The 13,012-nt window shown below is 48.4% G+C and overlaps 1 protein-coding gene across 2 annotated transcripts in view; it reads left to right on the forward strand.

The window, feature by feature from the left end:
- LOC134519544 (cytosolic carboxypeptidase 6) overlaps positions 1-9,614 on the forward strand; it is a 969,057-nt gene extending 959,443 nt beyond the window's left edge. For both annotated transcript variants that reach the window (XM_063343896.1, XM_063343897.1), the window contains exon 13: positions 6,752-9,614. In XM_063343896.1, coding sequence (XP_063199966.1) covers positions 6,752-6,875 — 124 coding nt within the window. In that variant the 3' untranslated portion in view covers positions 6,876-9,614. The remainder of the gene's footprint in view (positions 1-6,751) is intronic.
- Positions 9,615-13,012: the final 3,398 nt, after the last annotated feature.

Below are 13,012 nucleotides of genomic sequence, written 5' to 3' on the forward strand. Positions count from 1 at the left end.
ATTACTGAAAAAGAAAACTGATTCGGGTCTTAAGGAGAAGTTCCCCAGATCAATCCTGAAGACATTTGCAGCTCTGGCCATTGCCCTTGCCCACAGAAGATACATGTAGGCTCTTCACCTCCCCAGGCTACTTGTAACATCAAGTCTCCTGAAAGTCCCAAGGCACCAAAACGGTGCCAGTATCATAAACGCTACTGTCAATGCCTCTTCAGTTGTGCAGACACAGCAAAGTAAATGGTTTGTTCCCCTTCCTCCAGTGCTGCTCCAGAGAAAGGTCAGCAAAACCACTTACGATTCATAGAGAAAAGAAATTAAATGAGGGTAGAAAAAAAGAGAGTCAGCTGGAAAACCCTCCATCACCATCCCGGCCTCCTTGGAGGGAGGATTGCAACCGGTCTCAGGGATCTCACCAGAACCTGGTCCATGGGTGCCCTATAGCTGTGTCGCTTTTGGAGGGACAAGTGGGACCAGACTGTGTTTCAGTCTTCCTTATGTCACCAGTCAGGGCTGCAGTGGTGCGCGGTCCTACCAGCTAGCACTGAAACGCAGCCAGAGCCTGCAGAACGTCTTACCTGGCTCCCTGCGTATGAGTGTCTAAAAAAACCCTTGCTTTCTCCTCCCACGTTGGCCAGTGCTCCTTTAAAAGGAAAATTTAAAAAAAAACAAACCCCGAACTGCCGAGGAGTCAAACAACTTCAGCGTGATTTCCAAGGCTGTAAATTGCATTAGTAATGGGAGCAGTACTATGGTTTAAAGGCAAATTATATGTTTTGCCTCAAAAATTAATTTTTGTTTTTTTCCCCCCTTCTCTATTGGTAATTATAATCTGTCAGCTCCCTCCCACGCAGGTCTGCACGTTTTATGCAACTCTTGATACTTGTAGCTGTCGTTAAAGAAAACCTTTCAGGTTTTCAATGGTGACACATTTGCGTGGGTTCAATGAAAAGGATCCGTTTGCAGAGCCTGGGGAGATTTGCGGTGCTGGGCCAGCTCCCAGCAGAGGGCTCACCAAAATACCACGCTGCAACAACGACCTTGTCAAGCGCCTGGGAACCAGAGTGCCGGCTGGAAGGATTTTTTACCCTGGATTTAAGCACGCGCACATTAAAGCACACGCAAACAGCCAAATACACCTCCGGCTTGGTCCTGCTTTCAGCCAGTCTCTGAACACAAGGTGTGTAAAAATACTTCAGGACTAGCCCAGGGAGCCAGTACGCCTGACGGGTGGCCCAGCAGGAGAAAATAATCTGCATTACTGTATGAAGTAGATTGGGTCCCTGTTAACAATCCCTTTCAAAACGAAGGTGCCGTCAGCTGATTTAATTTAATTTGCTCTACCTTAATTTACTTTTGGAAATGAGCTAAATGAATAAATTGAATTATGGCTGCTTTAACTCTGAAGGAGCATATCCACATAGGAGCTTACTGTGGTTTCGCTAATCAGCTTTACATTTACACCCTAAATGTATTTGGATTAGCTCTCACAGGCATCCTCATATAGATACGCCTGGAGATACCCACCTGCTTTCCTTTTCCTTCCCTGGGCTTGTTGTTGTGAGGAAGCCAGGGCTCAGTAAGCAGATTTACAGCATCTGTGTTATTTCATGCCTCGCCCCTGCCTGGATTCTCCCTGGATTTCTGAAGAGCAGGACGGAGCACTCTGCTCTGAGAGCAGAGACAGCTGCTGCTATGTGTAGGGTGGGTCAATGCGGGTGATGGCTGATGTACGTGGCGTGTTAATCCCAGTATCACATTGCTAACCTGAACAAGCTCAAGAGATGGTCATTTTCTGCTAGAATCTCATCAGGTAAGCACAACCCATTATTCTCCTGCTGCTCCTTAGGAGATAGGAGGATGGGAAACAAGACAAAACCTATTCCCATCCTCTCTGTAGCTTCCTCCAGGGTCAGTAAAGATATATAATGATGACTAGGACTGAGCCACGTGCACTGCTTGTAATTGTGGCTACTTCTCCTTCTCTTGTGTGATAATGTGGTTCCAGTTACAAGCTAATTATTCCTGCCTCTGTGCACTGGCTCCTTGGTGAAGCAGATGTGCTTTGCTGCAGTGAGCTGGGGAAGGAGGGCAGGAACCGAGGGATGGATGACAAGCAGCAGGATCCCTTCTGTGGCAGAGCAAGAGACATCTGCAACCTCTCCTGGGGAGCAGGCTCTAATATGATGCCTTCTCTATAAGCAACACGGTCCAGCCCCTGCATTCAGAAAGGTAGGACCACAGAGTATGGACCTGATGAGGTTTCCAGATAGTGCTGGGATTCTCCATGCACCACGTTAGCGGGGTTTGTACGGCTCAGAAATCGTAATCTGATGTAATAGGTGGGTGGTCATCTGGCAAGCATGAATTGTGCTCACTTTCTGGAAATAGGCACTGATGACCGCTTTGGGGGGGGGGGGGGAAATCAAGCCTGTAGTAATGGCTGAGGATTTCTGACCTTTGCTCTAACATTTCAAATTTGTTTTTATTGCTTCTAATTGGCCTTGCTTTGGAGCACGCACATTATCTAACTGCCAGGGCACTGGGTGTCATTATCTGCTGGGCCATTTGATTTGTGTTTTTTACGTTTGAAACTTGTCAGACATTCCCAGAAAATACTGCGCTCCCCTTGCAGTGTCAAATATGGGCCTGGGTAATTGTGCATCCCTGAGAGCAAAGCATTTGAAGTAATCAGGCATTGATTGTTTAGCTGCGATGGACACAATGGAAACGTGTCTCCTCTGCATGGAGGGGAAAGTGTAAAAATTAGATCAGCAGCTACATGACAGCAGCCAGATTTCTTGGTTTCAGGGATCAGAGGTTAGCCATTTTCCAGCCTTGATGATTCATTTTTGATCCCACTCACGTGGCTTGGATAACTTAGTTTTCTCCTGCCTTTGCAATTTAAAATTCTCTTCTATTTTGGCCCTCTTTAATACACCAGCTGCAAAGTCACTCATTCAAATCTGTTGCTCCCCACCTCAACTTGCTTCACCGGGTGGAAAGAGAAGTCAAGAAACATGTGTGTGAAAGAGCTCAAAACACCACAGTGCACGAGGGTGCCTATGGCGGTGCCTTTGTAAAGCTGAGCTCAGCTCAAACATCAGCCTGGTTTGTAAGTCTGCTGATTCATCTTGAGACCTTTTAGGTTTAAGGTTTCCTAACAATTAGAAATCCAGATACCATTGTTTTCGATGTGAACACGTACGCCACATTTGGAGTAGGCGTATGTAGGGCTTGTCTTCCTGCAGACGGGCCGAGAGCTACAGGAAGCAATAGGAATATCTCCATTTTGCAGAATGTATCGCTGGAAACACCAAGATGTTACACCTCAATGTGAATTATGCATCTGCTGTATTTAGATAGAAGCAATTTTGCTGTTGAAATCAGAGGTTGGCGTTTCTTTCCCATGGGGTTCCGTAACTCAAAATTGTGTTGAGATCAAGCATGTAGTGGGTTTTTTTTTCAGCTGTAAAGGTGAATGTATTCAGATTATTCAAGTGGTGATTTTTTGGATGTACAATTAGTTGACTGAGAGATGTGGTATAAATTTGGTATTGTAATTGCTATGCCTCTGAGATTTTAATTTGCAAAACAGTTTGCGCGGCTGCAAGATTAACTGTTGTATGTGCGATGAGCACGCAGCGGGGTTGTGGTTTGATCACGACTGTCTGTCAATTGTCTGTGCGTCCAGAAAAATCACTTTGTCACAAGTACCTGATGTGAACGGAGTGGCTGATACTCACGATGCTTCAGTTCAGTGGGCGCCTGGACGGCTGCTAAAAAGGGCCAGTGTCTAAAAATCCCACCTGCAAGTGCTGTGTTACCCAAATCACGAAAAAAGAAGGACGTTTAAGACCCATTTTTATCCTCTTTGCATGTTTCCTTTTATAGTGTTTCCTCTTACATTGTTTCCTCTACTTGCAGAGAGGAAAATGGGAATGACGTTCAGCAACGCTGCTCTAATGGGGTGTGTCCAGAGAAATCCATGTCTGCAGGGGAGAGCCAGCCCCGGCATGGCCAGGAACCGAGCCCTGCCTGCCCCGTCGCCCTGCCTGCCCCGTCTGGCGCTGGCTCTGCCCCCGGGAGCAGGCAGCGGGCTGTCAGGAGCAACACGGGCGGTGCTGATGCAGCCCCAGGGCAGGGGATGGATGGACTGTCTGGCTTTCCTGTGTTTGGCGTGATTCTCCGTTTGGTCCACAGCTGCTGCTGTGTTTGGGTCTCCAGTGTTGTCTAGGAACATGTCAATGTAATTATACACAGAACCAGAGAAACCGCTTGTTCTCACTTCAGTGTGCCTCTCAGATCTCCCTCCCAGGGCGCTAATTTATTTATTTTTGTCTCAGTGTTTATCTCTTCAAGATACTGCTGTGCCTTAGGTTGGCGCTTGAAGAGTGGCGATGCAGTAGATGCTGAACTGGTGGCAGCTGTGATGGCAGTGGGGAGGGGAGGCCTGGTGGAGGTAGAGCCCTCTCGGCCCTGCGCCCCATTGGCCCCTACGTTATTTCAATTCTTTTAAAATGTGTTTTCAAACCTCCTTCTGCAAAGAAGCACTGACAAGCATGCACCTGTGTGGCGGGGAAGGCAGGTTTAGAGGGGCCCAGTTCCTCAGGGGAGACTCAGGGTGGAAACCTGGGTTTCCATCTCAGCTCTCTTCCTTCCAGTTCTCCCCAGGTCTGCTCCGTGGCCTTTGGTAAGTCACTCCACTTTTGGTGACATGGCTGTGTGAACGGATAGGTCCTCCCCTTCCTAGCATTTGTGTCTCAGTAGGAATTGGTACAGCACCAACACCGGCGTGGCTTGGGTCTCCAGCTGCCGTAGTGAATACAGGTAACTGATGTTAGAGGGAGCAGACTGAGTGCTTAAAGAGTAGATCAGGCACGAGTAGAGGACTCTCTCCATTTGTGTCCTACCATAGCAGCGGGGGATGAACGAACGAAAATCGGCAGGGTGTGGTGGGTACTGGGGGGTTCATCGGAGCTCTTGGCTGGTGTGAGCACAGCTGACAGCACCGTTTGATTTCCTTCCGCGGGATGAGAACCGATAGTCAGGTTTTGCTGTTTTTACAAAAGAGAAGCCATCAAAAGGTATATCTGCTTTTACAGCCGCAGCACAGCCAGCTTGGCGAGGGGAGGTAATTCACGCTCTGCCAAGATAAGCGGGAGATGCAGCACCATGGGGTTGAAGCTTGGTACACACAGGGGATGATGATGGCTGCTCAGAGCTGGTGCTGCCTGGGGCAAGTGTGGAGGGACCCCGCTCTCCGCCGGTGACCTGCAGGCAGGGTTGTAGGGCAGCCAAGAGCTGGTTCCTCTGGCTCTTGGTCCCAGCGTTTGGCTCAGAGGCACATCTGCAGTTCCAGTGTGACACACCAGTGCTGGTAGAGGGTTGTGCGGCGAAGCTCCCTGCTCTGCGATGGCCTGGTGCTGCCCGAGTCTCCCTGGGCAGCAAGGGATGGTGCCGCAGGACCCATGCTCCGTTTCATTCCGCCTCTCATCAAAGCCACGTCTCTGGGTACAATGGTGTGAGTTGTGCCACTTTTCCCCCAGCCTGGCTCTGCCCAGCAGCCAGACAGAGCAGGGCTGAGGCTTCCCGGTCGCTCGTGCCCATCTCGCTGGGAAACACAAGTCGGTCAGGACCCGGAGGGAGGAGAGGCGGCGAGAGTGCTGGGCTTGTGAGATGGAGGATTTTAATTAAGGCCTCTAAGCAAAGAGACTATATAAACAAATAGAATGGAGATGTTACAGAATTAACTGATAATAAAGGACAGAGATTTACTTTTCCTTAAAGCAGCCAACATTCATCACGCACACCGTAAGCACACGCCCAGCAGCACTTTGTCTGGGAAACAAACAGTGAGACTTCTCAGGAACCAAAGCGTTACAAAGAAGGTCTGTGCCCTCGGACAAGCTGCGGGGGGACGAGGAGCTGTTTCTGTGATGCTGAGTTGTGAGGAGCTCAGTTCTTAGCCCATGAACTCCTGGGGCATCACTGCAGAAGTACTTTGTGTTTAGCACAACTCTGCTCCTTTGGAGGCCAGTAATTAAAGTCCCACTGCTCTGCTAGGACTGTAGCCCGAAAGGTGCGCTGGAAACACCACACTCCAAACGATAGTGACAACTAAGTTTCTGCATGACTGTTGGATAATTGGAGTTAATGGGCACGGTGAAATAGCAGTATCACATCGGGCTCTTTGAAGGCCCTGGTGCGGATGCTGGGTGTTCCCTGCCCACCCAGTGGGAGTCTGTCATGGAAGGGTTTGGCGCCAGCTGTGAACACCCCTGGCAGCAGGGACAATCCAGTGGTGAGCAGACTCCTGAACCCAGCTGTCCTGTGAATGGTATATGCCCCAGAAGGAAACGATCACAGTGATGTGAGGGCTGTTAATGAGCAGAAATGAAGTGAAACGCTTCAGGCATGCGGGAGCCACAGTGAGGAGAAAACAGTGGTAAGTGCATTACCCAAAGGGGAGCAGTGGGGCCCCTCTTCCGGAGAGCTCAGAGCTAGCGCAAAGCCCTTGAAGTCTCCTGGAAGGACTAACCCTGCTCTGGCCAGAGGAGGATGGGACCAGCTGGTCTTCAACCACCTCTAATTCGTCTCGAGCTGCCAAAGCCTTCCTTACAGATGCACTTCGCTGCGAGACTTTACCCATGGCTTCTCCTCAGAGCACGCCCCACGCACGGCTCACCTGCTGCTGAAACACCGCAGTGTTTTACAATACCTGTCCCCTCTCTCTCTCTCTCTCTTCTTTTGGCAGGAAGGAAAAACTGCCGCTTTTTAAATGCACTACCCCGCGGGGCCAAGGGAACGGCCATGCTGGTGGCAAGCCAGAGAAGAGGAGCCAGATGCACCTGAAGGACCAGTCTCTCTCCAAGCGATGAGAGAAGAGAAGAGGAGAGCTGGTCTGCGGGGCGAGGCGGAGGAGCACGTCAGGGGCTGGAACTGATGATGTTTCTTTTTTTTTTTTTTTTTTTCCCCAGACAAGTATTTCTAAGATAACAAATAGCCCACGGGGGAAAGAGGGAGAGGGAAATTAGCCAGAAATTTTACTATTGATTCTTTTTTATTTATAGATGGTAAATCAATTTCAGGGCCTTTTTTTCTTTTTTCTTTTTTTCCTTCATCTTTGGGGGGGGAAAAAAAAAAAAGAGTGACCCAATAGGTTTACAAAAATCATTTGCGGGGGCTGAAAAGCTATTTGTTAAGATGAGAAAGCCTCCCCTCCCTCCACCAGGCTCGCTCTCTCTCTTTAAAGGGGTAATCCATACGATGAGCTAATGAGGGAGTCCTGGCTCCCCTGCTGCACCATGTGATGTCTCCCCTTTTAGTGTCAGGCTCAGAAGCTCTTATGCCAATTGCATGTGCTAGCCCTGTTAGCTTGCATTAAGAGAGCCTGATAAATAGCTTCTGGGAGTCAGGCAGGCGCTCCTCAGTGTGCCGTTTATCATCCGCTGCATGGTTAGGTTTTTTCGCTCTTCTATCAGATCATTTGAGGAAAGGGGTCAAATGAGAAATGTTGCTGTCAGGCTGCAGGTGTGAAACTCGCTGCAGGACCTGTCTAAGAGGCAGGAACCGTGGTCCTCCAGCAAAAACTGGTTGGGGTCTAGGAAGACTGGACTTCCCAACAGATGTACGGCTGAGGCAGCGTGAGGTAGGGGGGAGTGCTGAAAGAGGTGAACAGTGTTGTGCCACTACCCTAAGAGGTCCCAAGCAAAACCTCACCACCTTCCCGTTACACGGACAGCAGGTGAAGTCTCTGCTCGAAGCCACTGTCACTAGGCAGTCTTGTCTCCTGTGTTGTGTGACTAATTGAAACTTCTGCCGGTGATGCAGATTTGAAGCACGAGGCCAGAGGTTCTCAAACTGGAGAGTAAAAGAGGGTGACCCTGAGGGGAGTCCACGTGTCTCCCAGGGAATGGGAAAGGAGAGTGCATTTAGAAGTGCCTCTTGCCAATCCTTCAGAAGCCTTGGGAAGCAGCTTCTCTTCACTGTCTTCTGCTAGGAGTTGGGCTGCAATGGTGGCTTGGAGGAAAGAAGTTGCCAGGACCCACTGGAACAGGGCAGGCACTGGAACAGCCTGCCCAGGGAGGTGGTCGAGTCACCATCCCTAGAGGTATTTAAGAAACGTCTAGATTTGGCACGTCAGGGCATGTTCTAGTGGCAGAAATTGTAGGTTGTTTGGTTGGACTCGATGATCTCAAAGGTCCTTTCCAACCATGAAGATTCTATGATTTTATGGATAGAGAGAAAGGATGAACCAGACTGAGGGTGAAGACAGATGTCTGAAACAAGACTGAATGAGCTCTTCTTGGTGTGGGTAACCCTGAAGAAGTAATAGTCCCAGACACTCTGTTCTCTAGTAAAAGAGCTGGGTTGGTTGCTCCTCTCCTCTTTCCCAGGACTTGAGCTCCACGTCATCTAGGAACAGAGTCAGACTCAGCTGGGTCCTCACACTGGCCTGTGTGAGAGAAGAACACATCCTGTGGATAAATTAAAAGGTATGAGAAAAACTGAGAATTACAGGCTAAAATAGACCTTCCAGGTAATTTAAATTTACTGTTCCCTTGTGAAAGTACTCCCTGATTCTTCAGCAATGGAGACCTGGCTACAAGGCCTGAACGTGACTAACACTGAGCCAAGGTGTGATCCTAAGAAGAACTGAAAGCAGCTTGGGTTGCATTCATGCAGCCAGGAAGCTAGAAGGCCCTCATGTACGCTTATCTGTCTTTGAATACGGTTCCCATATCTGTATCTCGATGGATAAAAGAGAGTTCAGTGTAAGGTCCTTGATCTCCTTTCCATACGAGTAAATACCGAGCAAGCAGGGTCAATGCTGAGGTCTGCATTCTGTGTCTTGGGAACTCTCATGCACTTCTGGAGCCCCACCACAACAGGCCTCCTGGGAGCCACTGGCACATGGTTGCCATCTGGTTAGCATTACTGCAGCCAGGAAGAGTGAGCAGGTACAAGCCAGGACAAAAACTTGGCTTTGCATGCCAAGGACAAGCTACTCAGGATCTGACAAAACTTGAGCTGATTGTGTCTGTGCATTAGCCACCCATTAGCTGGGCTTTCATTAGTTAGTATCTGTCTGATAAGGGGAATTTTGTTGAAAACAAGAAAGAGATATCCCACTGGAAGGCAAATGACTTAAAACTCCAAGCGGACCTGATATTGTCAGTATTTCAAGGTGAGGGGGTTAAACTGTGCACTTTTTTTAGGGAGAATAAAATGCCTTCATATGATGAATTCCAAGGCATCCAAAAGGCACAGTGCTGGCTCTCTGTCTCCAAAAGCAGAGTAATGAATAGCAGTGACAGTGTGATAATTAAAATGACCTCTTGGAGATATGGATTAGAAGGTACGCAGAGGGGGGATAAGTTCTCCTTTGAATTAATCTAGTGCTAATTTATGACTATCGTTGGGTTTTATAGGGTTTTAGTGGAAGACCTTCAGAGTTGGTTTACTGGGGTGCTAATGTTCCTTCTGCATATTCATTGGAAAAACACTTGCAGAATTCCTCATTATGTCTTTTTGAATGATTCTATATATACACATATATATATATAAAATGAGAAAGTTTCAGGTATTTGCTTAGCTGCTAAAGAGTCTACTCTAGAAATATGAATAAAGTGATAAAAGCAGCTGTGGAATGACTGTGTTGTTTCATTTTCATTCTTTGCTCCTCACAGGCCCCCAAAGTCACGTCAAAAACAAGACATGGAAAAGGGGGTTCTGGGAAGCCCTTGAGCTGTCCTGCTCTCAGTTGTTAGAGGCTCCCGCTATCTGACTTGTAAAAGTCAGTCTTTTAAGTTTAGATTTAGTAACTGAATCGTCCTGGAAATCACTGTCTCTGCTTCTTTGTTGTCTCCTGCCACCTCTATCTGCCCCGCAGCCTGCAGGCTTTATTTCCAGGTCTTAGTATAGACCTTACGTAGACTGCTCATCTCTGCCAGAGATGCCTTCTTTCTGCTGAGATAGCCTAAGCTTTTAGTTGGATAGAAAGGACAGATTGGAGACAGTTACCCATATGGGAAATGATGACATCCCATTTGTCAACTCCCATGCTGGTAACCTTCTTCCCATCCTCTCCACCTGCCTAGCAGTACCATAACATCCAAACATAAGGTTATCTGCCAAGAGCATCTGCCTTGTTCCTCAGTCGGGCAGCATGCCCATTCTGGAGCCCACCTTCCCTATCCTTGTTCCAGCACGTCGCGTTCAAACTCTTTGCTTTGGCCTCCCATTTCACTGGTGTCTCAGTTTGTCTTTGGCACCTTCCAGTCCACCCACAGCCACAGCTGCCCCTACCCATTTTTCCCACCCTGAGATCCCAATCACGTCTTCTCTGAACCCTATAGGCAGAGTTGACTCTATAGTGCTTTCTTCAGAGATCTACCTCTGCTTTTGAGGTTCACCAATAAACCATGTTTCTCGAAAGCTCTCCCTGCCCGGCTGGGGATGGGAGCCGAGCCTTTCACTGCGGGGACTTTGCTAGCTTGCATGACAAGGGCTTGCACTTCGGTGTCGCAGAGCGCGCGTGGTGTGCACACACCATTTCACAAATTCTTTGGAAGAATATCATGGGAGCTGAAAATACCAGACATTTTGCTCCCGGTCTCTAGTTCACTCTCCTCCTACACGAGCGCTGAAGTTCTCCTTCTCCACCTGAGCCTGTTCCAAGCGCCATGAGCCGCCTCTTCCTGGAGATGAGCTACGTCTCAGATGTAAGTAATGCATGTTGTACAATCAACAGTAATTCTTTACTAGTCACTTGTGTCAGGCCAAGGGATTTTGAAAGGTTCAGAAGCCAATATGGGTCCAAAACCGGGCATCTAATTTGACGGGATGGTATTTACTCTTAAGATCAAAGGCACGTGTTTATCTGAGCACAAGCAGAGGGCTCTTCTTGTGGGGACACCCGAGCCCTGTTGCACCGCCCTGCCTGTTTCCACTCTTTGCCTGGGGAGCTGCAGGGCCCTCCCTTGGAGCAGGAGCGATGTATTTACCTCCCTTTGTACGGGACCGGGTGATGAATATTACAATACCAAAATTAACTTGTTTTCTGTGCATTCTGCTCTCCTGACAAGAAAATCCCGCTGCAACCCCTGCGCAGGCAGTCTAACCACGCTGAATCGGACCCTCGCTGTGAGGGGATTATATATTCTGATTGGGGCTGCGTCTGCAATTATTTTCTCTGCCACACCAAAGACCTTTACTGCAGAGCTGCAAACCAGTTATAGGAACATGAAATGCTTTGACTTCTTCACTAGGGAAACATTAATCCAATCACAGGTTATGTCCATTACAGACTATGGCAATATTGTATACAGGAATTCCCGGGAGAAGGTTCTACAAAAATTGGAATCTCTCTATAACCATGTTATGAGATTTACTGGTGTGGATAAAATGGGCAGAGTTAAAATTACCAGGCTGGCTATCTCTGAAAGACAGGTGAAGTCTGCTGGCTATCATTGCTTCATAATATTACAAATGGAAAAGCCCTGAAGTAATTGAATAACGCATCTGCTGAAAAAAACCTTGTGAACTGCTATAACCTAAAGATAGACTGCGAGGAAACAATGTATGTATGTACAGCACCCGCTTAAAAGGAAAAAGATGCTTTCCTTACCTGGTGCAGGAAGATATTGCAAATGCAGATACAGATTCTCTCTTTGCCTCCTAGACTGTGTGTGTGCGTGCTTTATATATGTGTGTGTTTGTGTCTATCTACCCCTTTTCATATAAAAATAAGTTAAACCAGTTTCCTCAGCGGCCGGAGGCATGGTGCTGGATGGTAACGACATAAGCGGAGCCCGCTGCATTGCCTTTTGTACTGGAGGTTGCTAAAAACATTTGTCATGGCTTGCAAAGGAGCTGATCTCCATCCCCCTTAGAGTCTCTCTCTCCTTGTGCAGAAAAAGATTTCAAAGCACTCTGCAAGAGCTGATTAAGGTTTTCGCTGTGCTTAGTACCAGTATTCAGTGGTCCATAGCCCTGGCTTTAATAGAGAGCAACCTCACTGGGTCTCTGCGAGCCCAGGGCCACAAGGAAGGCATGTACCGATGGTGCTGCAGCCACGGCCAGGTGCGGTCTGTCCGTGTAAGCAAACGCACCCTGCACCCACCGCTCAGAGGGGCAGGATGGCCCACAGCCGCCGACTGCCTCAGCACCTCCCTGCGATGCAACCGGGTCCCCTCCAGAAGAGCCAGGCTTCCTGGAGCCAGGCGTTCCAGAGCCAGCAGAGCTGACCAACCATCGTCTCATCCCTTCTCCGGAGGTAAGAGCGCTACGGACGGGACATTTTGTGGTGCGCGAGAGGGAATTTCAGGTCAGAACACACACAATACATCCTTCTGTGGTTCTGCCTGGGCATGGAGGAGCACCTCTCATTGCTCATGTTCTTCCCCATCTGGTGGCTCTGAGTAGAGATCCAAGGGCACCTGATGCGAACCGCATTGCAGCAGCGTGGCAGTCAGCGGTTGTCACAGCTGGTCAATACAGGGCGGTGTGATTTATTTGACATTTCATGCACCTCTCCATGGCAGACCAGCACACACGGAAGGAAGATAGGCTTTTGAGAGAACAGCTCTGGAGGGGTTTGAGTCCTCCTGTGGGAGGAACACAGGGAGGCTGAGAGCATGAGTACTGACAGGCACGGTATGTAAAAGAACTTGGAAATCGGAATCCTTTTTTTTCATGAAGTTGTTTAGTAAAGAAGTTCCTTACCATTGAAAATGTTACAAAAGATCCCGATTTAGAAAATACAAATATGCCACTTTTCCAGTAAGGCTTCAAATTTACTGTCTGGAAGCAGCGGGAACAGAAACCATCCAGCTATAACTTAAGCTGCAGTATCAATAGCCTGGGTATACGAAGGAAGATTTTCTTAGCAGCTAGTGTTTGGAGGAAAAATAAAGTACTAGAGCAAGTGTTGCCGTTGGGGATGAAGTCTTTCTCACAGTCATAAGGGAGCCAATATCCCCCTGCGATCCCCCGTTACAGACACAAAATTATA

This window comes from Chroicocephalus ridibundus, chromosome 8 (assembly GCF_963924245.1).
Source record: "Chroicocephalus ridibundus chromosome 8, bChrRid1.1, whole genome shotgun sequence".
NCBI classification, from domain to species: Eukaryota; Metazoa; Chordata; class Aves; order Charadriiformes; family Laridae; genus Chroicocephalus; species Chroicocephalus ridibundus.